This window comes from Sinohyriopsis cumingii, chromosome 9 (genome assembly GCF_028554795.1).
Source record: "Sinohyriopsis cumingii isolate HCF-2022 chromosome 9, ASM2855479v2, whole genome shotgun sequence".
Classification (NCBI taxonomy): domain Eukaryota; kingdom Metazoa; phylum Mollusca; class Bivalvia; order Unionida; family Unionidae; genus Sinohyriopsis; species Sinohyriopsis cumingii.
The window spans coordinates 114,414,231-114,439,154 of NC_142969.1; the positions used below are offsets into that span (position 1 = coordinate 114,414,231).

The window sequence follows — 24,924 nt, forward strand, 5'->3', positions numbered from 1 at the left end:
CATTTAGGTGGCGCTCTACAGATGCATATTTTGCATAGGGTTAGGATTTTAAAGAAAAAGAATTTCCCCAGCTTTCCTCACTGGTTATACTGGCTATTTAAAAAAGACCTTGTATATCTTAGGTATAATTCAAAGAACCTTTAATTCCCTTTATTTTGGTGTATGATTGATGGGTGTACTATGGCTTATAGAGTATACAGCTTGGCCTTACTTCAAATGTGCACCTTTCAAAAAAGTGCTAGCTCTACTTGGTCATTTTCACTTCCTGATCTTAAGAGGTAAATTGTATAAAAAAAAAGCCGATAACTTTTTTTACATTTTATATATTTGGTAATTCATTCATTGCACTTTCAGAAGCTGGTATTGTCTAGTCTGGCAAAATTCATTTTCCCTATTTTAATAGCTGCTATGTATAGTGTACTTTAGACTAATTCAAGCTGATTTTTTAACACAAAGGAGCAGTCATTTTAGTTAGCAGTGTGCTTAAATCATGTAAAATTTCCAAAAGTACAATATCCAAAGAAATATCATCCACATTACATTACTGTAGCATATAGGTATGCCAACATTCTCTCCATTGTGCATGTTTTAAATGCAAACTACTTCACCTTACATACGTCACTCTCTCTAAAGTACACGTTAATTGGTAAGCGCCCCCTTATGGAACTGCCAGACGACTAAGAGGCTTTGAATGACTTCTTGCCAATATTTTTGGAACTGCTAGATCACTAAGGGGCTTTGAACAAATTCTTCCAACCATTTGATGGAACTACCAGATCACTAAGGGGCTTGGAATTAATTCTTCCCACTATTTTTTGGAACTGTCAGATCACTAAGGGGCTTGGAATGAATTCTTCCTTTTACCATATATGCAGCATGTAAACATTTTAAGTTGGCCGTCACAAATGGTCTGATGACAACACATGCCTTGAATTAAGAAACCATCATCTTTTGAGGTGGACAGTCATACATGGTTTGAATGACCACGTGACTTTAATTATAAAAAAAATATCAACTGAGGTTATTCTAATCAAAAATGGGCTTAAATAGCACATGCCATCACATCTGTGAATTTTCATAATTATTTTTCTCCAAAAACTGATAGGAAGGGTTGTAGGTACCATGTAGAGATCAGAATTGTCCTCCCACATGGTAGATTAACATGTTAAATATAATAATAAGTTATGCAGTCACAAAGACAGGCATGAAAGAAACAATCACATCGGTTTGTTAATTCTGATTTTTCTTTCTCTACTGAGATAGTTATTTATACAATCCAAAGCAAAACATAAAAATAAACCTTTAAGTCAAGCCACCAGTCACATCCAGAAAAGAAAAAAGAAAAGGTAGAGAATAACTTCTTGGTCTAGCCATTACTGTGTTGAAAGTGCTTTTTAAACCAAATTTTTATTTCTTCTATGAAATTTATACAGAATCCACAAATCTTCTATGACATAATGCATTGCATAACAATAAGCATGCACTGCCATGATGGTAGGCAAGTAGCATGGCTAATGTTAAACCACAACAGGATGCAATATCGTATTTTGATACTTTAGACAACGCATCAAAATCAAGATACGTTGAAAAAATACAATTGATTGACGAGGTTGATCCTTATTGTTTTTGGAAAAAGAGAAAAGAAGTCCATATGTGCAGTGGGTGGGTGGACATGGCAAGATCACGCTATTCGTATGTGTAATAACAGAGTGCAATACACCTTATAAACAGCATATTTTAAAATGTATCATGTAGGCTTTCTTATGTCTATATGATCGAATGGATTCAATAGTTTTTGTTTATGTTAATTCGATTATTATGCAAACTTTAGATAAATGGACACTTACTATTGCTTTGGTGTCCTTTCAAGGAAAGTCAAAGGTTCCTAAACTTTTTGGAAGCCTACCCCCCACCCCCAATGTATATTAATTTGCACTTTCCAAACCTTGTGAATACCTGGAATGTGGATCACATGGCGATGGTGACTTTAAAAGTTTGTGTCCCATATTAATTGATGGTGCCAAGACGGGATTTAAACTGCATGCAGTACTAAACATTTACCTGAAATTATTTTAAAATTAATGTTTTTGGAATAAAATATTGACTCTTTGTAGTTTATCACAAGACACTGTGGACCTACATATTACGCTTTAAGCTCATTGGTAAATCTAAGTCTACAATAAATGTATCAGCTCCATTTGCATATGTTATGTTAACTGTACATGATAAATAATGTTTGTAGAAGATAATAAACTTTACCATTTTAAAGGCAGTAATATCAGACATCTTGCAAGCATAAAATTTGAAGATACACTGCAAAAGGAGAGAGAGTAAAAAGTGTATTATTGTGCAATGCGTGTCATTTTAGTTTAAAATCTTAATTTCACATTTAAACTGAATTCGTTCTATGTGTGCGAGAGAAAGATTTATAGTAACAACTGATAAAATGGTCTAAGCAGACTCTTATACGATCATAGTTTGTTGGTTTGAGATCAACCCTTGCGATGTTAGCAAGCCATTTATTTAGTCTTTGTTCCAAACGTTTCTTAGTTTTATCCCTTTGATGCCCTGTCAACTTAGGCAATTTATAAAATGACTTTTTATCTCTGCCCTGTCTGTTTGCACAATTAAATACTGCACAGAAGGAAGGCACTGTGTTTAGGCTTACTGGCTTAATGTACACGCTGTCACTATAGGTGTTGTCTACCAAGATGGCTGCTGATATTCTTGTGGATGTCATGTGAGAACTCTATTGATGATGACTGTCTGGTGTCAAATAGGCCCAACAACAAAGATATGTTGTGTATAATCTATGAAATTCAAATAATATCTCTATGGCATGCCAAAAAACTTACCTCCATAACCTGTAGAAAGTAATACCTGACTTAAAAACAAGAAATCAACAAGGAATTTAGTCAGCTCTCCAATAAGTTCTAGCACAAAAGAGGAATTTAGTCAGATCTTCAGGAAGTACAAGCACAAAAGAAAACCCTCCTTGCTTTATCTACCACTTATCCCCAGTTTGGCCCCCTTGAATACAAGTACCCAACTGTGTTCTCAGCAGCCAAGCTAAAAGTCCTGCTAACTGAACTGACAATCTCTTTCACTCAGCCTTTATCACTTCAGTTACCAACCAAGGTTGTGAAGTTAGTTCACTATAAACTTTCAGAGAGAATCCACTACCTGAAATCTCTGGAATGAGTCACCCATATTTGTGGCTATATACTAAATTAAGATATCTAGGGGGGGGGGGGGGAGCAGCACAGGCTATGCCTCAGTGGGAAAGTGCAAACTGCTGATAGCAATTCATGCTTTTTTTCTGCAGTTTTGAATCATAAACAGCTCTAATATATTTGGGTGAATGCCAAAATAAGAATAAAATAAAGACCTTGAAATATATCGAACTTGTATTTATTAGTCTTTAATTTATACAGAAAGCCACAAAAAAAAAAATTGAATGAAAATACATAAAACTGACCTGAACATGCACAACATATACTTCTGTGGACAGTTACAAGTAAAATTCTGTTACACTGTATTTGTCAATCCTGATTTGTCCATTAAAACTATATTTGGATGAAGATAGGTATAGTTTTCAAGCTACATCACAGGGGCTAAATTCCTGGGAATAGGTTTGTACTCCTGGGTTATTTTCAATGGCATACATAAATTGTTTTTGCATGTTCGATAATTGTTTCAGCTACAGGGTAGGGATTTCACTAGTATCTATGTTCTGATCAAATGGTTATGTTCCTCTGGACAGCATAAGACCCTGGAGTCGCAATGTGACATGTTGACACTTGGGTCATTGATCACTCATGCTGATTTTTAGACATGCATGAGACATACAACTTGGCAGTGTCTTAAAATTTATATTATATCACTACAACCTCTCCACCCCACCCCAATCAAAACTGCAAATAATTGGCTCAATATATAGCAACAGGAGCTCACACTATCAATGACCAAGCCTTAATCTGTCAAGCTTTGATGGTACAGTAGGAGTTCAAGAACAATTATACACATACCCAAAGCAGACAAGGATTACACTTGCAAGCACAGTAAAAGCCATAGCACTGTACCACCACTGCACCCAATTTAATCAACACACTCACAATGTTAAGTAGGCAGTAGTTCTCCAATGGCGCTTGTACTGAATTCAACTTTCTGCTAAAAACAGACCATGACATCACTGTGCCCGGCTGCTGCCATATTGTTTTTGGACAAAACACAAAGAGATGCTTAGAAACACATCGTAATTCACAACATAGAGGCAAAAATAAATTTGTTTTATTTGCTCTTCCCTCACTATGCAATGTTTTGATATATTCTACTATAATATACGAGAGTGGACAGTAATAATTTTGTACATTTTATTTCTCTGTCATCTTTTTGTATTGTTTTCAAATCTACCTTGAGTAAAGCTGTTGTGTGTACACATTAAAGATAGATATATATGTGTGTGTGTGTGTGTGTGTATGTATGTATATATATATATGTTTGTGTGTGTGTGTGTGTGTCCCCCAAATGAATGTGCTGAAACGAGTAATATTCATATTTATATCTACTTTGTTTCCTATTTTAAGGGTGTCTGTCATCATTTGGGAAAGCAGTTTTTTGTATTGTTGTTTCCATCAATACATGCATACAATTATAATTCCATACAAAATGTAATTGTATAAATCTTTTAATGAAGGAAATGTATTATCCACATAGTATAAATATAATCAACCAGTACTGCTCTTTTCAACACCATAACTCTAATGAACATAATGTATTCTTTAATGTTCTAGACTGTCATTCAAAATTATGATTTGTTTGTAAAACAGACATTTAAATAAACATTAAAAATTTATCTCCTTTTTCTTAACTCTGTTACCGATTAACACATCAGAATCAGAAAAGGTTAATAAAATCACTAATGCATAATACAAACAAAAAAAACCACCAAATCAAACATTAATACATGTATATTGTTTTTAAACTTATGGAATATATATGCAACATTTTTTAGATTCTACATGCATAATATCATATCAACTAAGCAGAGCATAATTTTATGCGATACACAAAATATAAGAAATAGTTACTTTCCTACATACATCCCTCTTTATTTATATGTTAAAACATGAATACCATATAAGAATACTTCATCAACATTATTTACGAAAGGGGGGGGGCGCATGTACTGGCAGTTCCCTTGGAATTTTCATCTCAAAATATTCAGGGTATATCAACTGGTGATGAAATACAAGGAATTTGTATATTATACTGTTCTAGAAGATTCATCAAATTTGATTATATGATTTATACAGTATGCAGGCTTTAGCACCACTGTAACTAAATATTGGAATGCACATCTATATTCTGATGAACAAATTTAATGCCTGGTACATGGTTTTCTTTAAGAACAATAATAGGAACAATAACATGGAAAAGAAGACTGAAATCCATTATGCCGGTTCACATTGTCCGAATGGCTATTTCAGGTTTGATACCTGCGCAAGTCATCTGCATTGGTATGACCTTATAAAAGGCACTTAGTACCCATTTCCTCAGCATGATGTTACTAAAATGTGCCAAATGTTGTTAAAACCAATGAAAACAAAAACAAATTAAATCAACATGTAATCACCAACTTTCACTGGTAAGGCAGGGCAATTAAACAACATGGGGTGTCTGAACCATTTTGCAAGTGGGGCAGTTCTTTGACAGGCACCTTTTGAAATGAGACATCAACAGGTAAATTAATGATATGCCATAAAAATGGGAGAACTGGGTCAACAAATAAGCTCCCACCTCCCTTTTTCTAATGCCCTTAATCAGCCAAGTCAAGCCTCTATGAGAGTAATTTAGTTGAAGATAAATCTCTCTTGCCCATTTTCTGTCTGGTTTGAGAAAAGTTATTCTTTCACTTGGCTGCACAAGCCACAGCTTGTTCCTGTCTGTCTATGAAGCATTTGGAGAATTTCTGGTATTTTAATGTTGAGAGGAGGCCTGGGGATGGGTTTATCCAATTACTCAGTATGTAGCAAGTGTAGTGTGCTGTGTGTACCCAAATTTTCAATGTCCAAAGCTATGATATTTCTCAAGGATTGGTTTGGTTTGGTTGTTTTATGACACATCAACACAAGCAGGTTATTTAGTGCCAAGACAATTAAAGTGCCTTGCCCAAAGACTCTACAAAGTAGTTGAATCATACTAATCCAATGGTAGGAATCAAACTCAAACCTTTTTGACTGCAAAACTTGCACACAAATTACTGAGTCACTGCATCACTTTTTCTAAGGATCTAGCTTTATGACTGTACAAGAACAACATTGGTACATGTACATAGGAAAGTAGGAAGAGAGGACTCAATTGAACATATGAAACTGATATGTCATTGTTTACCATTTATGAAATGATTTCAAATTGAAGATTATTTTTCTCTTCTTCCACAGTTATAATTAGATAAAACAAATCTTAAAGTCTCTGCTGATGAACCAAGGGGAAATTCTAAAGATGTTATGTCTCACCTGCTTCAGCAAGTTTGGTAGGCCATTACAACCACAACTTATTTTAAATAAGTGCAAACATAAATAATAAAGGGGAATTCATAAAGTTTCATGAACATAACATATATGCAACAGTGTTTATGAAACTTAACTACATGTAAAATGCATAGAAAATGAAAATATTCAATGGAGCATGACCAGTGAAGAAATACTTCTTCAAAAAGGTTACTTCTATTATACCTGTGGTAACTGAACACTCCCATCAAAATTCATTACTGTATATCACCAAAGTGTCTGCACACACAAGTCTAAAAAATAGGTTATAGGTTACTGTGACCTTCTTTTGCCTTGACACAGCATTTAATAATAACTGAATAGGACTGGTCAGTGGTATGAAGCAATCTGATTTATCAATGTACATAAAAGTTTATAGCATACTTTGTCAAACAATTATACACATATATATTTAACAACGTTGGAAAACATTATTTTACTCACGTATCAATCCTCATTTTAGCTGCTAACATTCATAATGAAAATGTGTACAAACTGATCTTTATTCAAAACACATGAACCACCAGTCAAATTAAACTATAATCTGTGCAATTTATCCACATAGACACACAAAATTCATGTCAACATAAGAAGGATGTCTGATAAACAGACAAACTAATTATATCAGTGGTTCCCAATCTTTAATGACCAAGACCCTAAAAAATAGTTACCACATTTTTATAAGTTTTGCCACTCTAAAAAAAAAAATCCTGGTGACCCTCCATAACGTCCTCATGACCCTGGTAAAAAAAAAAAGATTTAAAATATAGAAAACTTGCATGAAAATCTAAACAGGTCATCTACATCTGCATTTTTCCATACCTCAAGTGCTTTTGCCTGATCATGCCAAGAACATTTTCATAAAAAGAAGAATTAGTTCAATAAATTAAAAAAATTACTTAACTGACTGGCAATAACTAGGGTGAGGTGTTAAGCCCTCTGAAGACTGTGGGGGGATCCATTTGTGCTAATTTGCATACGTAAAGTTAACAAAGTGTTACAACAAAATTTGTTTTAAATTGTAGGTAAATTGAACAGATACGTGCTCAAGAAGAACATAAAGTGTACATCACTGCAATGAATGAGAATGTTTACGCCATTTGTATTCAAGATCATTGGCAAGTGTGTGAAGAGAGGCAATGTTTCTTTTTAAATCCGGTTTTATTCCATATATAAAAAGCAAAGCAAGATTATTTCACTTCACGGAATAGTGATGAATAAAATTCAGGATGCAATAATCTATCAGCAGAGCAAGCAAAGAACAACAAAAATAATTATGGAACTAGCTGACAGTTTTACTTTGCGAAGCACAGCAGAAAGGGAGAGCGTTTAATTCTTTGCACATACTACAAACAATATATCAACACAAGTCAATAAGTCATTGAAAAATGGTTAAAGCTACATTAAAAATCTAAATCACACACACATTATGGAGTGTACAGCCTTTGTCAAAATAGGGGCACAACCTGTATGTAACATATCTGAACATTCAGATTAGATCACATTATTATTGTTCATTATCTCAATCAAGTTAAAGTACTATTAACTGACCCAAGCTTTTCTGGACAATTTTGCCATGTAATGGATTGATTGATTGATAGATAAAAATAAGTACATGCTTATCTTTGCAATTGATTTGTTCTTGTACTGGACAGATGCAATTATTACCGTTGTATTACCTCATTAAACTTGAAGATACTATATCCCCCTCCCCTTCCTCCATTGAGTGTAACAAATATGATGTATATTGGTTTTTCTAAACAGACACAAGTATAGCTTGCTGTTATGGTCATCAAGAACTACTCAGTTCTGATCAGGACTGGTTCAGAAAATCCAGCAGTTAAATTTGAAAAACAGGAGTCTCTAGTGAGGGCAAAGATAAACACTGACACCTGCATTACCTTCAAGATCCCTATTAAGATATTGATATTAGCAAAGACTGGATCTAATTAAGTCTAGTCTGTTGTGCTGTTCAATGGATTTTAAAGAAAGAAACCTATTATTTATGGACAGTGTGATTGTGATTATGTAAGTGTTTGCAAATATGTATATGTGTATGGCGATGATATTTGATAATGCGAAGTCTACCAGATAATTTGTTTTCCTTTGTAACTGTCTTTGAAGAAATTTAAGTTATTTTCTTTTATTCCAATTTCCAATAATTTTCTATGGGCTTATTTAAAAAGATATTCCAATTCAATGAAATTGCTTTTTTTGCTCACACACAAAAAAAACATCCAATAATGCCTGGGAATATGACAGATATGCACGTGCACTATGGAAAAACAACATAAAAACAATATGCAAGAATCTAATGCAAATTACTAATGGTAACTGAACACCTTTCTCTTAATGTGATGGTGTTTAATTGAAAGCAAATCCATAAGGCATGTTTCCTCTCTCATCAACTTAATTACTGATCAGTTGCTTAATTATTATGTTACCTTCAGACAACTGAAAGAGGAAAGCAAAGAATAAAGTAATACAACCAGACTGTTCCATATCTTTGAGCTGCTTTACCTACCTTCAAAATCATGAAAAGCTGTTTACTAACATTAGGACTTTACCAAATATGCCCAATGAAGTGATACTGTATCATCATACTTGAGAAAGTACTTTTCAAAATGGGTCAATTACTTTTTAAAGTTACCAGCGGTGCAAAAGACATGTCCTAGATCAAACTTTGTACAATATTAATTATTTTTTTCCAAGTTTTGTAGAAAAACAGCAAGATAATTTTTAATATGATAAATGTTGACAACATTACAGTTTCCAGCTAAGGCTTACAAAAGCAGTTATATCAATGTTTTGTATTCAGGTACAAACATCTGCCATACCATTGTTGCAGGGCAAGACAAACAGGTGTCACATGTGTGCCTTATTAGTCAAACTGCATGTAAGCAACTGGTAACTGTAGGGGTCTGTGCTTGCTAGGCCAGAAGTTGGACATTTTAAGTTGTGCAGTAACTGGTCAGGACATGCCAATTATGTAGTTGTACAAAGTTATCTCCCCATGTGGTCAGACTACCAGCAGGGTGTACAGCTCATGGGGGAGGACACATAAAAGCTGGTAAATTTAATACATGTAACTCTTCCTTCACTCAATTGAGTTGACCAATATGTGTAAAGCTAACAATCAGCAACTGTAAATATAAAACATGAATAAAATCATCAAGGATTAGTTAGTCAGATGGTTAGTTGTATGACTACATCTGTTCAGTTTGAGGAGGAACTACAGTTAGTAGACCTAAAGTGTTCAGTTCCGACTGGTAATGACTGATTTAAGCCCTCATTTGCATAATGTGGGGACTGCTCCGGTGGCCTGGTGGTTAGAGCATCTACCTCAGATGTGGGAGGTCATGGGTTTGATCCCTGGCCGAGTCATACCAAAGACTTATAAAAAATGGTACTAACAGCTGCCTCGCTTGGCGCTCAGCATTGAGAGGTTAGTGTTAGGACTGGTCAGCCTGGTGTCAGGATAATGTGACTGGGTGGAACATCATGTTACATGTCTGTGGCATGATGCCCCCATGCTAGGAATCACTATAAACTGCCACAATGCAGACATCATAGCGATATGACTGAAAAATTGTTAATGCTACATTAAAAATCCAAATCACACACACACACACGCATAATATGGGTATCACGGAATTTTAAAATTTAACATAATTTCATGACTAAGTGTAACTGTTTTAAATCTGATAATGACAACATTATATGGATGGTTGATGTATTATTGCACAATGTGACTAAATACGTAACAAAATAAATACAGTGTTGTGAGCTAATTCCACAGAATACACATGCATGCATCCACACTTAACTCACTGTCTGATTATATAATGTTTCAAAGGCCTAAAATAAGAAATGGTCCCATTTCTTTGTTTCGAATTAGATCTGGATCAAAATCACATTGTTTGGTCTGGACCTATTAACTTGGTTGTGTGCTATCTTACCAAAAGAGACAGTGCCAGAAACTCACCCTTTTTGTGACTACTGACTAAAGTAAATGTGTACTATATATTTTAGTTAGAAATATAATGAATGAAATCCCAAACAAAACAAATAGCTCATTTTTTTCTTGTCTTTGTCTTTACTTGACTCACCACCCCATCTCCAATGGTACTGGTATACAATATCTTGATTAATTGGCACATATATTAGAACAGGAAAATAAATTTGTTCCTTGTGCCAAATCATCTGAAAGTGAGAAGTTACAGACACACCAACCTGCTTTCTAATGCCACATCTAAATACGAATTTTATTCTTCTTTCTTTGATAAGAAAGTCATGTACATATTTCTTCTTTTTTCTTTATATCAATGTCTTATAGATTTTTATTCTTCTTTCTTTTGTTTGTTCATTCTTTTCGTTTGAGTCCCAAGATGCAATGAAACAAGTGAAAGGTAAGCAGAAGGTGTGGGTGGTCTCAATATAATATATACAGACAAAAATTAAGATGCCACCACCATGAGTGAAAAATTATCATTCAAAAGTTGTTGGTTTCTTTTAGCGTTTAATTTTAACATTTATGACAGAAACTATTCTGCTGGCCATGTAGTCAATGTCTCTGAAATTGGTGGAATATCTATCTTCATTTATATAAGTGGCCTTGTCTTCATACAGTACAATGCAACTGAAAGATTTTTTTTCTTCTTAATTTCTTTTCTTCTTCTGGTTTACATTCTGAACTACAATTACAATTTGGAATAAAATAGTTGGGTAGAGCTTCAAGTAGTAGGATTAAAGCTACCGGTATTTTCCATGCAATTGGTGTCGCTAAATCAGATATGTGTTTAGCTGAAAGAGGAAACCCATCCATTAAGTAGACCCTTTTGAGCCAATATCCTGCATTGTTCAATCAAGCTGATTAATAATGAGAAGTCCTTAAAGGGTTAATTAACTAGTCATGCTTATTGAACAAACCAGTCAAACCCTTGGAAGAAACTTACACTCACACAGGTGTCTAAAAGTGCAACTCTACAACCTCCATGTATGTAAGGGTCAATTTAGTGGTGTCATCTTAGTAATCAATCATGGTCTGTGCCCACTCCACTATTGTCTATGACAAAGAATTACAGTTCTTCAATTGGCACTGATTTAAATTCGACTACCATGGCAGATCTGGGCCTGAACAGTTTGCAGTTGGACTCCATTTTTCATTTTTAAGAAGACGCAAAAGAACTTGATCTGCATTAGCTGATTGGCCATCAGCAATTATATGAACATACAAACACTGATGGTGACACTTTTAATACATAATGAAAAACAACTGTCACAAAATTACAAATGTTAAATAAATACTAAAGATATATACTTACATATACATACCCATATTCCCCAGCACACTCATACATGCATACACATGTACATTTATTATGTTTAGGCCTATACCCTTACAAATTCTTACAGAGACCCATATACAATGATATAGTGTAATAGGTACACATAAACAGCCATACCTGCATTCATATGATACGCAGTAAGAATACAATACATTAATTTGTGACCTGTAAAATACTCCGTAATATGTTTGTTGAATCATATGTGTGAGCTTTTTGGAAAAAGGCACAAAATGTAGCATCATCAATATATAAACAGTAGGGTATACAAATTTTCCATTAGCTTGCCCTGGGCAAGCAAACTGGAAAATTGAACTTGCCCTTGGGAAAACAGCTAGTCCCAAAAATGGTCTGGTGAAAAATGGCTTTGAAACAGCTCGATTTTTGTTTGCTTGTTTTTTTGAGAGAGAGAGATTTTGTGTGTGTGTGTGTGTGTGTGTGAGATTAGGATTTTTAACGTAGCTTTAAAAAAAAAATCAGTCATATTGCTACGATGTCTGCAGTGTGGCAGTTTATAGTGATGTCTAGTACTGGGGCATCATGCTGCAGACATGTAACATGACGTCACACCCAGTCACATTATCCCCACACCAGGCCGACCTGTCTTAACACTAACCTCTTAATGCCGAGTGCCTAGCAGAGATTTCTGTAAACAACCAATAACTGAGCTGCATTAAACATTTTTCTCTAAAACAGATTCCTCTGATTAGGATACTTCATCAAGTTTCCATTCCATGCCTAAAAAAGATATCAGACTCATTTCATCAACTACATCAAGAAAAATGAAAGCTAGATTCTTTGTAAGGATTAATTTATACTCGCAACTGAAAGATTTGTACTTAACAACTGTCACCTTGAAATCACCAACATGCATTAAATTATCAGTCTCCTGTTATTCACCATATAAACAACAGATGGTGAAGTTGGAATTGACCATGTCCAAAAGGAAGTTCTTAGCGTACTTGACCAATAACTTTTATTTTCTAAACAAATAATACAGTTACTATTTCTCTTTGAGTGTGGGTTAAATATTAGGATCATTATCAATGGGGGTAAATATATTGATTTGGGTCTGTCTCTACGATATTGCAATTCCCCCATGATGAACCTGTTTTACCATGTTCTTTTTTATAATTTTAGTAAAGAGCTTGTTGACAACTCAGAATCTTCTAGAAATGATCTTTTAACCCACATCCTGGTTATACTTTTAAGTGTTACATTTTTGGTTTGAATAAAATCCTGGTGGTTAATTGTTAGTGACAAGTACCTTTTATTTAAAAAATCACATGTCAATGAAATCTCACAAGTTACATTATTAACAAAACCTATAGACAGTGGCATGTGTCAAAACAATCTTTAGAATCAGCCAGCTAACAAACTGCTCAAGGCTAGACTAGGGACCTCAACATCCGCTAACCCTAGATATGAACAAATGTTATGATTAAAAAGTAACTGACAAGTTAAATTATCAATATTTACTATTTGTCAAAACTGGCTTCAGTTAGTAAATATTCACATCATCATGACTGCAGTAAATGCAAGTGACCCTGACACTGACAAGATTGAAATATGTATTGTGGCATTACAAATGGAACAATAACACTCCCAAACTCAATGTATTTGGACTTGCTAGAGGGCAAGTTGATTTGTAAACACCTGTAAATGGTATTGAACATGCTTTACTTAATAATATCATAAGCATGTATATAAAGCCAACATCTACTCATGAAATTCTTACAAAAGAAATTTAGTAGATTAATTAATTATTTAAATGAGTTTATTTATTTAAATGAGAACTTCTGCAAGACATAGTGTACAAGCTTAAGTTTGAATTCTGACCTTAAACAGGTTCAAAGAAAAGCATGTCACACATGCAACCTCTGCACTGATGCACCCACCCACCCCACCTCAGTATCTGACTTCTAAGTTTTAATACAAAACTTTATACAAATTCTTAATGTCCTCATTGTACTGGTATCATAATCACCAGAAAAGTGTCTCATCATGATTATGAGTGCCACAATACCTATTTGTAACAGGTTGTTGTGCCTCTTCAGTGGCCCCTCCAATATAAGGCAATCAGATAGTAAAGTTCTATGTCAAACAGGGGCCTTTACGGTTAAATTTTGTTAGAAAATGATAAAAATCGAACAAGACCTAGATCTTTATAAATAAAGCTTTGGAAATGATATCTGGGTTGACTTTTTTTACATGGACAACATATGGTCGATGCTTAAAAATGATAGCAAACCAATAATTTATTAGCCTATCAGTGAAGGCATTTTCATTGATAAATATTTTTGATTTCCATCTATTTTGGATTTTAGGGTATTAATAAATATTAATGTCATTATTCAGTTTACTTCACTTTCACATGCATTTTTGTAATCAACAAAAATTCAAAGCAAAAGAACTTAGATATAAGCAACAACTCCACTGTTTTTAATTATCTCATCAGACTACAGGACACAGACATATCATCAATCACAAATCAAGTCTTAGGAATGGAATTTAATTGTGTTACCTTGAAACTGATCAGTGAGACAACCAAGTCCTCAGGGCACCTGTCTCGCACTAATCATGATAAAGTATGCCATACAGACACTGATCAAGCATTGTTTATTTGTATTACCGGCAGTGTGTCTACAGTTGACAACCCGATTCCTCAGAATGTGGACACTGGACAACTTAAATAATGAATGGTCTGTGTCCATCCCTAGATATTTCACATCAAGCATCACTAGTAAATTATTATTATTATTATAATGAAGTACTTCATGTAACTCCCATGAATGGTTGACCTATGGAATAGGTCCGAGTGACCCCCAACATGTTGGTGACTATAGTACAAGCCATACCATTTTGTATACATATGACTTTGATAAGACTACATTGTTAAATTTTAGAACAACAATTAACATTTTATCACATATATACTGTAATGGAGTCAACCTGATGCACCCTGAAGCCCATCCTGGGTTGATAAGGCCTTGGACTTTGTTAAAGAATTATAATTTTAAAAAATTGACTTTTGCATTTAAGGACCTGACATGTTGTAGCATAATCCATCTACACATCGTTTCTGTGTTGTTTGTTCTACTCTACTGATTACTCCTAACACACTACAATGACCCTGATCTGCTGGTGCATTATGCAATGGTAGATCTGGGTCTGCACAGTTTGCAATTGGTTTCTTCTTAAAAGTGAGCATATATGGTACTGGGCATTATTTCTGCTGCAGCCTGAATGCAGAATGGGTATTGCTGTCTGTACCATCAAGACAGAATGGTATACAAGATAAATGTACAGACCAATCTCCTGACCCTATCATTAATTATTTATAACCCCTTCAGTGTCGAGATGTCAACATAATGGTGAAAAATGTGAATACAATGTCTTTAACAAGCACCCACTGCAGAGGATACTGTGGACCCAGATTTGATGTCTTATTACTGGAACTGACCTGTTTGAACTTCATGAATTGTACATGTAATTGTTAAAAGCATTGATGTTTGTTTATTATTTGATAATTATAATGTCTATCAGATTAACCAATAATTAACTAAAGATAAAATAAACATTAATGTTATTTATCTGTTTTAATCTTTAGTAAAACCCTTTCAAATCAGGCCAAGTTGTTATGGGGTTTTTAACGCCATTTTCCAGCACACGATAGGCTATGCATGGCAGCCAGTATTAATGGTGGAGGAAGAACCCGGGAAAACCCTGGGAAGAACCACTGACCCTCTAGAAGCTACTGGCAAGCTTTCTCACATACCCACATTGGCCGAATCCTAGACTCGAACCCATGCAGACAGAGGTGAGATAGCAGTGATCTGTAATGGAGAGTGCTTTAGACCACTCGGCCACTCAGAGCCCCCAAATCAGGCCAAGAAGAGCCAATCGCTTAATTACCCTCTAATAAAATGGGAATAAGGAAAGTGCTGCAACACTTAGCATTCTTTCAAATACAAGTTAGATAATTACATACTGTAAAAGTATCTCCTAGGGTCATCACTTTGGTGTAACAATGATCAACATAGCCTCAAAATACTGGTGACAGGAGGCAAGTGCAACACTAGTTGAAAATTGACCAAATATTTACATTTTCAGGCTCTTAACTTCTCTGGAGTCTAACTTCTAACACGTGTGACAGCTCACTTTAAAGGGTAATTTCTCCAAAATAAAAATATACGTAGATAACTGAAAGTGTATGATAAATGGAGAAAAAAAACACCCAGAAAATAAAAGTCATGATGTGAAACTGCAATTTCTCATGTTTTAAACCATGTTTCTTATTACATATTTATCTAAGTGGCCATGTGGTAGAAGCATTTTCAACTCACAATCTTTACTCTTGAGAATTTATGCAAATTACAATACATTTTCATATTTACAAAAAGTACATTGTGCAGTATTGTATTTGTAGTCTACGGATATAAAAAGCCACTAAGTAAATATCACTTCAAAAGAACAACAGAGTGCAAATTATGGCTGCACAGGATCACAAATGTCAAAGTACTGAAAATAGCAGACATGATGCAGCTTCAATTACTCTAAATTTTAAATGGCACCATCATCTCTGGATAGGTCTGAGAACATGCTTACTCCCACATCTACCCTAGATTTTCACACAATTTAATATAAAATGCAAATGTATCCCATCAATAAGAAGCACACATTCTGCTTCTACATTTTGGTATATACACACTAAAAACTGCAGATCAGTCTGAAAAATAGCCATGAAAAATTGCAATGGTGTCTCATTTTCATGACCATGTTGGCTGTTGGCTAGTGTTCAATTTCACTTTAAACACTTTACATCATGCCATGGAACCTAAAGGTAAATGTCTTTCCCAAAAAGACATTTAGGCAGCTGACCAAAGCTGACCTTAGTGGTTATCAAATATGAAACTCTTGATCTGACACTCTACCAACTGAGCTATTGCTCTGCCCCCACCCCTCAGCTGACTGTTCTGAGTGCAGTTGGTATTCAGCACAGTGTATTATCATGGCTAACCAGTGCAAACAGCACAGTGTATTATCATGGCTAGCCAGTGCAAACAGTGCAGTGTGTTATCATGGCTAGCTAGTGCCAACAGTGCAGTGTATTATCATGGCTAGCCAGTGCAAACAGCACAGCATATTATCATGGCTAGCCAGTGCAAACAGCACAATGTGTGCAGTATATTATCATGGCTAGCCAGTGCAAACAGTGCAATGTATTATCATGGCTAGCCAGAGCCAACAGTGCAGTACATTATCATGGCTAGCCAGTGTAAACAGTGCAGTATATTATCATGGCTAGCCAGTGCCAACAGTGCAGGGTATTATCATGGCTAGCCAGTGCAGTATATTATCGTGGCTAGCCAGTGCCAACAGTGTAGTGCATTATCATGGCTAGCCAGTGCAGTATATTATCATGGCTAGCCAGAGCCAACAGTGCAGTATATTATCGTGGCTAGCCAGTGTAAACAGTGCAGTATATTATCATGGCTAGCCAGTGCCAACAGTGCAGTGTATTATCATGGCTAGCCAGTGCCAACAGTGCAGTATATTATCATGGCTAGCCAGTGCAAAAAGTGCAGTATATTATCACTGCTAGCCAGTGCAAGCAATACCCATAGGTTGGTGAAAGAAAAAAAAAGGCCAGGGCCAGCATGTTCAATGTATTGTTGTAAAATTTGACTTGACTCCAAGATCAAATGGTACATTGAACATGTCACAGAATATACTGTCTTAGCTAGATTCATCCTAAGTATGAAGAAAATCTATTAAGAGCTGTAATAAATATTTTTAAAAAAATGACAAGACTTTAACAAAGTCTAAATAGATAATGTTTTGAATGAAACCTTAATTTCAAGATTACTGAGGCAAGCTTATGAATGGTCTTACAAGCAAACCTTTAACCAGAACACTAACACATGTATGTGACCTTGATCAGAAAGCATGCATTTCTCAAGTATTTTTTGTTACTGTTGTTTTGGGTTTAACCCATTTTTCAGTGCAAGACATGTATCTAACTTGTAATCTGGTATTTTAATACCTGTTGCTGCATTAGTGCCAACAGAGCAATCTTACTGGTTGAAACCCATGTTAAAAATACAAGCATGGATAAATATTGTTTCAGGCCCAGAAAATTCTACTTGTCTGCTCATATTTATGAAAGGTGGACTGGGGAAAATCAAGTCACTTTTTCAAGATATTTGTCCCATTGGACAAGTGGCACTTTAAGCTGAAGGGTAAGTCAAGTTTATGTTGGGCAAGTAACAAACTGAAAATTGTTCTAGCCTCCTGTTTGTGAATGGAGACCCCATTGTCATAAAAAGGACCCTTGGCAGTCTATAAAAAAGGGTTCATTGACCTCAGGATTATAACTACACAGTACTAATAACTTCCAGGTCAGTGTCATAGAAGAACCTTTCACTAGCCATATCAATATGTGCACACAAGTTTCAACCTGCATGTAGTATGTATACATGTTATAAATATTGATAATAAATTCAACAACCCAAACAATTATCCATCAGTGGCAGATCCTGGATTTCATTTTAAAAGACCTTTTTCTAGGTAACCACTTGGGGCCTGTCTATCCCCACCCCCAGTCTAGCTAGAACACTGTGTATTCAATTTTCTGCAGCATTCACACAAATCTGTGAGGCCAGATGAAAAAAAACACATTGGAGATGTGAATTTTGATCTCATGGCCTCACCAAATTTTCTGAAAGTGATAGCAAATGTTTGGAACACAAGGTACACTACCATTAGGACTATGCTAATTGCTGGTGTACATTTTGTGTCACAAAACCTAATGACCACTTTATTCAATATTAGATGTAGTAAATTTTCAGTAAAAATGAAACCTAAGACATATTTAATAAAATAAAAGTATCCTAAAGACTGTTTGCATGACAAACAGATGTACTAACGCAAACACTTGTGAACCAGTAGAATCGGTAATGTCCCCTACATAAAAATTGTACTGTATCATAATAAAAATTTTAAAAAAAACTTGAATGGGCTGTCTATCTTTATGTCTATGAGATCATCAGTGGTGAGGTTAGGTGATGAGTGGTGAGGTGATAATGACTCAACTGAGAAATTACTTATGAATCTGTACTAAAAGCTTACCTTGTATACAAATGATACATCAAGGTCCAGGTAAAATGGGTCTGGTATAGTTTCTGATGTCTACCACACTCCAAGCTTACTTATATACGTATATCCAGTAATGTATTTTATGCCTTGTATCAAATGCAGTTTTCTAAACATGAGGCTATAACAATGCTTACGGATCTAACACTAGTAAATTCTAGATATGAATGTTAGCTTGGTATACAGCTGAGATGAAAATCCAAACAACTATACAAATTAATAACAGATAACCCTGTTCAGTCTGGATTTGTCACTCAATCATGGTCAAAGCTCAGAATACACCATGCATAGGCACATAAACAATACACATTACCCTTTTCTAACAGGCACTGTTCTATTGAAATGTGGATCAACTTACTTTAATTCCTGTGGACTCCAAACTGAAACTCCTGTGCATATAATATAGAAATCTATTTTGTATATCCTGTTTATACTCAACTCCAGCGGAAAAGACAATATAACACTGGGCCTCCAATTCAGTAATGATGAAGTGGAAGCAGTGGAAGGAACATTGCTGTGTCTAGAGTGGTGACCCTTGAGAGAAGTTTCTTTGCATTTAACCATTTACTATGGTATATGACAAAATGCAGGGGACCCTGAGGGGAAGTCGGTGTACTTGTGAATCAATAAATAATGGAGCCTAATTCAATTTATGCAACCAAGGATCATTATCAAATTAGAGTAGAAAATTTGTACATGTATTAGAGACTGTTGTATGTACACAGCAATTTTAGAACCAAGGGAGGTGGAGGTGGGAGGATGCAACACAGATATGTTGTTTGTGAATCAGGCATGGATAGGGTGAGGTTAAGGTTGGGTCTGTTAGGCTCTACCCCTCCACACAAACACACACAAAAAATAAATGCAAGTAGAACATATCCTAGATTAAGTTTTATTTACAGTTAACTGGTTAAAATTATGCCCAAGAAATACTTTGCCCCATGGGCACCAATTAGGGATTCCATCACAATTACTCCTTGCCCACTTGTTTACACCCTTCCTAAATAATATTCCTGGATCTGCCTCCTGCAAACTCTGAGGTGCCTATAATGAAAATGGGGTTTTTAAACCTGCCAGTTGAGCTTGTACAAGTGCCTGGCCATGCCTGTTTATCAAAACAATCAGGCCTGTAATTGACCAGTCATGTGCCTATCCTCCATGTCAACATACTTGTCTAAACCCCATGTCTGGACCTTGTCCAGTGAAAAAAATTCCTCCAAAAACAAACCAAAGCCCCTAGAAGGGACTGATGCTCTTACAGGTCCAAACAAATAATATCAAGGAATCCCATCCAAGTCCATTTGTTCTGTTAACTCCTTAGTATTAAAACCATCACTCATATTGTTCCAAAATTTACAAATGTCATGATCAGTTGAATTTTAAGAACTTTTTATTGTTGTTGTTGTTGTTGCAGGGTTTAATGCCATTTTTCAGCACACAATAGGCTCTATGGTGGCCAGTATTAATGGTGGAGGAAGAACCCTTGAAAACCCCAAAAAGAACCACCAACCCACGAGAAGCTACTGGCAAGCTTTCTCACATACCCACACTGGCCGAATCTAAGACTCGAACCCACACAGACAGGTGAAATGGCAGTGATCCATAACGGAGAGCGCTTTAGACCATTCGGCCAATTGGGGCCCCATTTTAAGAACTAAGGAAGTGCATAAGGATGTAACTTTATAAGGCACTGTAGTTAGAGGGGTCTTTGCTTATTTAAACAAGATGGATGTTAATGATAAAACTATTGAATCAAATGTTTGTTCACTGCCTCAGCCAGGCAGAAAATATGACAGGTCAATTAATCTTCCTGTATACCCAATCTATGTCTTTAAAAGGTAGACCCTATTTTGTAAAATCAATAAACTACAACTGCAAGTCATTTTCCTTGCACTATGTAGATAATACATGTCAAATCACTGGATTAGGAGATCATTTTAAATACTCCAAAGCTTGAACCAGTTTGAAAATGTAAACTAACTGCTATGCATGCACAAATTTTTTGTAAAGAGGTTGGCGAACTCCACTATTGAGCGTTGTAGCATATCATCACAACAAGTCGCTGTCATTTTGAGACTTCATTTGATGAAATGGAATAAAGAAAATATAAAGCACGATCTCACAGCTTGAAATCTTATTGATTGACCATTTAATATTCAAGAGGGGGCTATGCCACCAATTTTTTTTTTTTTCAACTACTATAACAGATGTAAAAACAATCCTAGCCAGTACAATAATATAAGACAGCAACATTAATCTTTGTGTATTGGAATAATGTGGGTGACTAGTTTCACATGAAATAAATTCACTCTCAAACCATCAGCAGAATCATGTAACCAAATATGACCCTATTCGCAGCTGCTGCATCAGTACCAGCACAAAAAAATGCAGTTTCAATATGCAATAAAGGATTGATTTTGTAGTGTTTAGCACCATTTTCCAGCACATCAAAGGCTATTCATAGCAGCCAGTATATTTTTGATGTAGGAAAAACCTTGGAAGACACAATATGAAAAACCACCCACCCACAGGAAATGTTGGTCTTGCCAATGCTCAAACTCATGCTGACAGACATGAGATATGTGAGTGATTTGTAAAAGCAAGTGGGGCTACCCAATATATAATATGTGAGTGATTTGCAAAGGCAAGTGAGGCGACCCAATATACAATATGTGAGTGATCTGCAAAGGCAAGTGGGGCTACCCAATATACAATATGTGAGTGATTTGCAAAGGCAAGTGGGGCTACCCAATATACAATATGTGAGTGATTTGCAAAGGCAAGTGGGGCTACCCAATATACAATATGTGAGTGACTTGCAAAGGCAAGTGGGGCTACCCAATATATAATCTGTGAGTGATTTGCAAAGACAAGTGGGGCTACCCAATATACAATATGTGAGTGATTTGCAAAGGCAAGTGGGGCTACCCAATATACAATATGTGAGTGATTTGCAAAGGCAAGTGGGGCTACCCAATATACAATATGTGACACAAAAGCAGCTTCATGCTTGAGTTAAGCCATCACATGATACAGCCAAATTTTCAAGTCTCACTGTTGTCCTCAGCCATGTGAAAATAATTACTACCGTATATACGCGCATATAACCCAAATAATTTAGGAAAAAATAAAGGCCTGGAAGGGTGGATGGCTTATCCGCGGGCCGATGTGTAAACTTAACAGTTTTAGGTCTTTTTGTTTACTACTGTAATGGCTGTAAATCTTGGGACATGAAACAATAATATGTTCCATGTCCTAAGACATAAGCATGTAAAAAAAATGTAACTTTCAATGACCCGACAATTATTAAACTGTTATAAAGTACTATGATTGATTTTGTTATTATTTTGCATGTGCATATTTTCTGATTTCTCCAACACGAAGTTAAATAAAGGTAAATAGAGACTTCATAATTTGCAGGCTGGTTGAGTTTACCAGGGAGACCATGCTGAACTATAATGTACAGTACTTACACAGTGCAAAGCGTGCATAGCATCACTTAAATCTTTATTTATTCCCAAACAAATTAGATGCAGATCTTGCTTTATTCATTGTTTCGACCAAATTGCATTCTTCCAGATAACACTTCAGCTAGTCTTTAACAGCTGTTTCATTTACATTGAATCACACGCTCACGAGTTACTCATTTTCAATGATATAAGTGATCCTACAAATTGAGGTAATATTTTTAAAAAGGTATGCACGTTTATTTGTAAAAGGCAAATAACCATCATAATTTACATGTTCACGAAGACAGGTAATAATAAAGGCTAAAATTCTCACAGAGATCAACTAAGATCAACATCAATCAATTTTAGTTTTGTGTTTTAGCTGAACAAACATAACTTTCCACACAATGGAAAGCTTGATGTCTCAGTGTCTCCTATGTTGATAGTAGGCAAATTTGTCTTTCATTTTGCAACAGCAGTACAGGCCACTTTATCATTAAAACCCTGAAATTGGCTTGTGATAAGAGGGAATTTTGACCGGTAACTATACCAGTTTAACACTGGTATATACAGTATAAAAATGCCAGGTGTTCACTCATGCAAGTTTCTTTCATGGGAATGGAGCTATAGCATATGGAGTAACAGCATTCCTAGTGATCATTCTTGAAACTGAAATTAATTGTAGACAATTTTATTGTTGTGGTTTATCTTTTTGTTCTGGTTTATTTTTTTGTTTTTGTATTATTGTAGAGGTAAAAAAAATCATTAATTTACGCTAAAAATGTTTAAACATTCTATTTAGTGAAAAAGCGAATGCTTTATACTAAAGTAATTATTTCATCACAATGATAATTCACAGGTGATAGAACAGAATATGTAGGCCTTTTCTTGTTTAGACGAAATGAAAATCAAAGACATAATGTAATAATCAGGAGTTTTCTACAAAATTCGGAAGATATTATGAAATCGGAAGGTAGGCATGGAGTGACCCCAATAATGGGGAGTTTTTTTTCCCTCCCGGCGTGAAAGTTGACGGTTATGGTGTAAGGTCGCTTACACCAAAGCAAACTACAACTCAGCTTTTACAGAATTAGCATAATTTTCGAAGCATTATTTCCGACACTTTATAAGAAAACAGAAAATTAAATAGATTACTTTTCAAACAAGTTTGTACCATTTCTTTTTAATATCATGCACACCAACCTCGAGATAAGTATACATGTAAATTTTTTAAATACAAGTTTGCCTAACTAAATGCATTTAGAACTTACCTCGTACATCTTGAGATGCCTTGGAGTTCTAAGCCGGCTTATATACAGGTCATGATGCACTTTTTATTGTTTATACCTGTTCAGTGGGGGGGGGCAGCTTATACGCAAACGGGTTTATACGCGAGTATATACATTAACCAATACAACTTCAACATAACCTACAAAGTGCCAAAGCTACTGTTACACTGCAGGTCATATCTGCAATAATCATTCCATCAACTTTGATATTCAGTTCATATACCATATTGATCTTTAACTTATAATAACACTTTTCTCTTGCCCTGCCTCAACAAAATAAGACTTATCTGTTTCTTACTGTTTAACTAATATAAAACATAAATCATTCAACCATGTTTGTAAGAGTTTTCATTGAAAGATGGTCCAACATCTCAGGTTTTTTAACAGAAGAGTACTTCATACCGACTATACCCCTTCTCCTGTACGAGTTGGACTGTCCTGCTGAGAACAAATAAAACGGGACATAACTTGTAAGTCAATGGTAAAGATTATATATATAAATGTGATATATATAAATGTAAAATGAACCGGTTTTTAGACTTTTGACCAGAAAGAGACACAGGGTATCTCAACTACTGTATACACTCGCTTATAAGTTGAGACCAACTAAAAGCCTTGGGTGCCCCAGTGGTCTAAGGTGCTTGCCTTTGCAGATCAATCACTTATCTCACCTCTTTCAATTCTAGTTCCAGTCTCAGTTCAACCAAAGTGGGTATATTAGAAAGGTTGCCAGTTGCTTCCTGTGGGTCACTTGTTCTTTGCAAGGTCTACCCATGTTCCTTCTCCACTACATAACTGGCCTACATGTAACAATGTCATTAAGTCCCACAAAACCAAACCAGCCAAGTTTAACTGCAAACAACACTGATTATGATATGCCATAACATAAAGGGCCAGCATATCAGGGTCTATAGTATCTTTTCTACTGATTATTCAAAGCAAACTGCACAGACCCATATCTACCAGTGCACTGTGTCACAGCAGACCTATGTCTGTGCAGTTTGGAGTTGCTGTAGCCTTATAAGCAATTATAATGGTAGACAAAACAAATGAAACAGTCAATATATAGATATTATTGATATCAATCTTTTTAGCTGTGATACACACCAGAAAATCAAAACCAACATAGCCCATT

General features: G+C 35.4%; 1 protein-coding gene and 1 long non-coding RNA gene across 21 annotated transcripts in view; one reads left to right on the forward strand and one right to left on the reverse strand.

Annotated features, from left to right (window-relative positions):
* LOC149792501 (uncharacterized) overlaps nucleotides 1-24,924 on the reverse strand; it is a 250,958-nt gene that overhangs the window by 143,064 nt on the left and 82,970 nt on the right. The window contains exon 1 of one of the 20 annotated variants that reach the window (XM_089971108.1): nucleotides 19,028-19,320. The exons of 18 other annotated variants lie outside the window; for them this stretch is intronic. Coding sequence is in view for 1 of the 2 variants with exons in the window: in XM_089971106.1 (XP_089827232.1) it covers nucleotides 2,856-2,861 (6 nt within the window). In the remaining variant the exon portion in view is untranslated. Of the gene's footprint in view, nucleotides 1-2,855; nucleotides 3,109-19,027; nucleotides 19,321-24,924 lie in introns of those variants that run through there. One more of the 20 variants, XM_089971106.1, reaches the window with a different exon arrangement.
* Nucleotides 1-24,924, forward strand: part of LOC149792502 (uncharacterized) — a 142,901-nt gene that overhangs the window by 41,486 nt on the left and 76,491 nt on the right. The gene's annotated exons all lie outside the window — the stretch shown is intronic.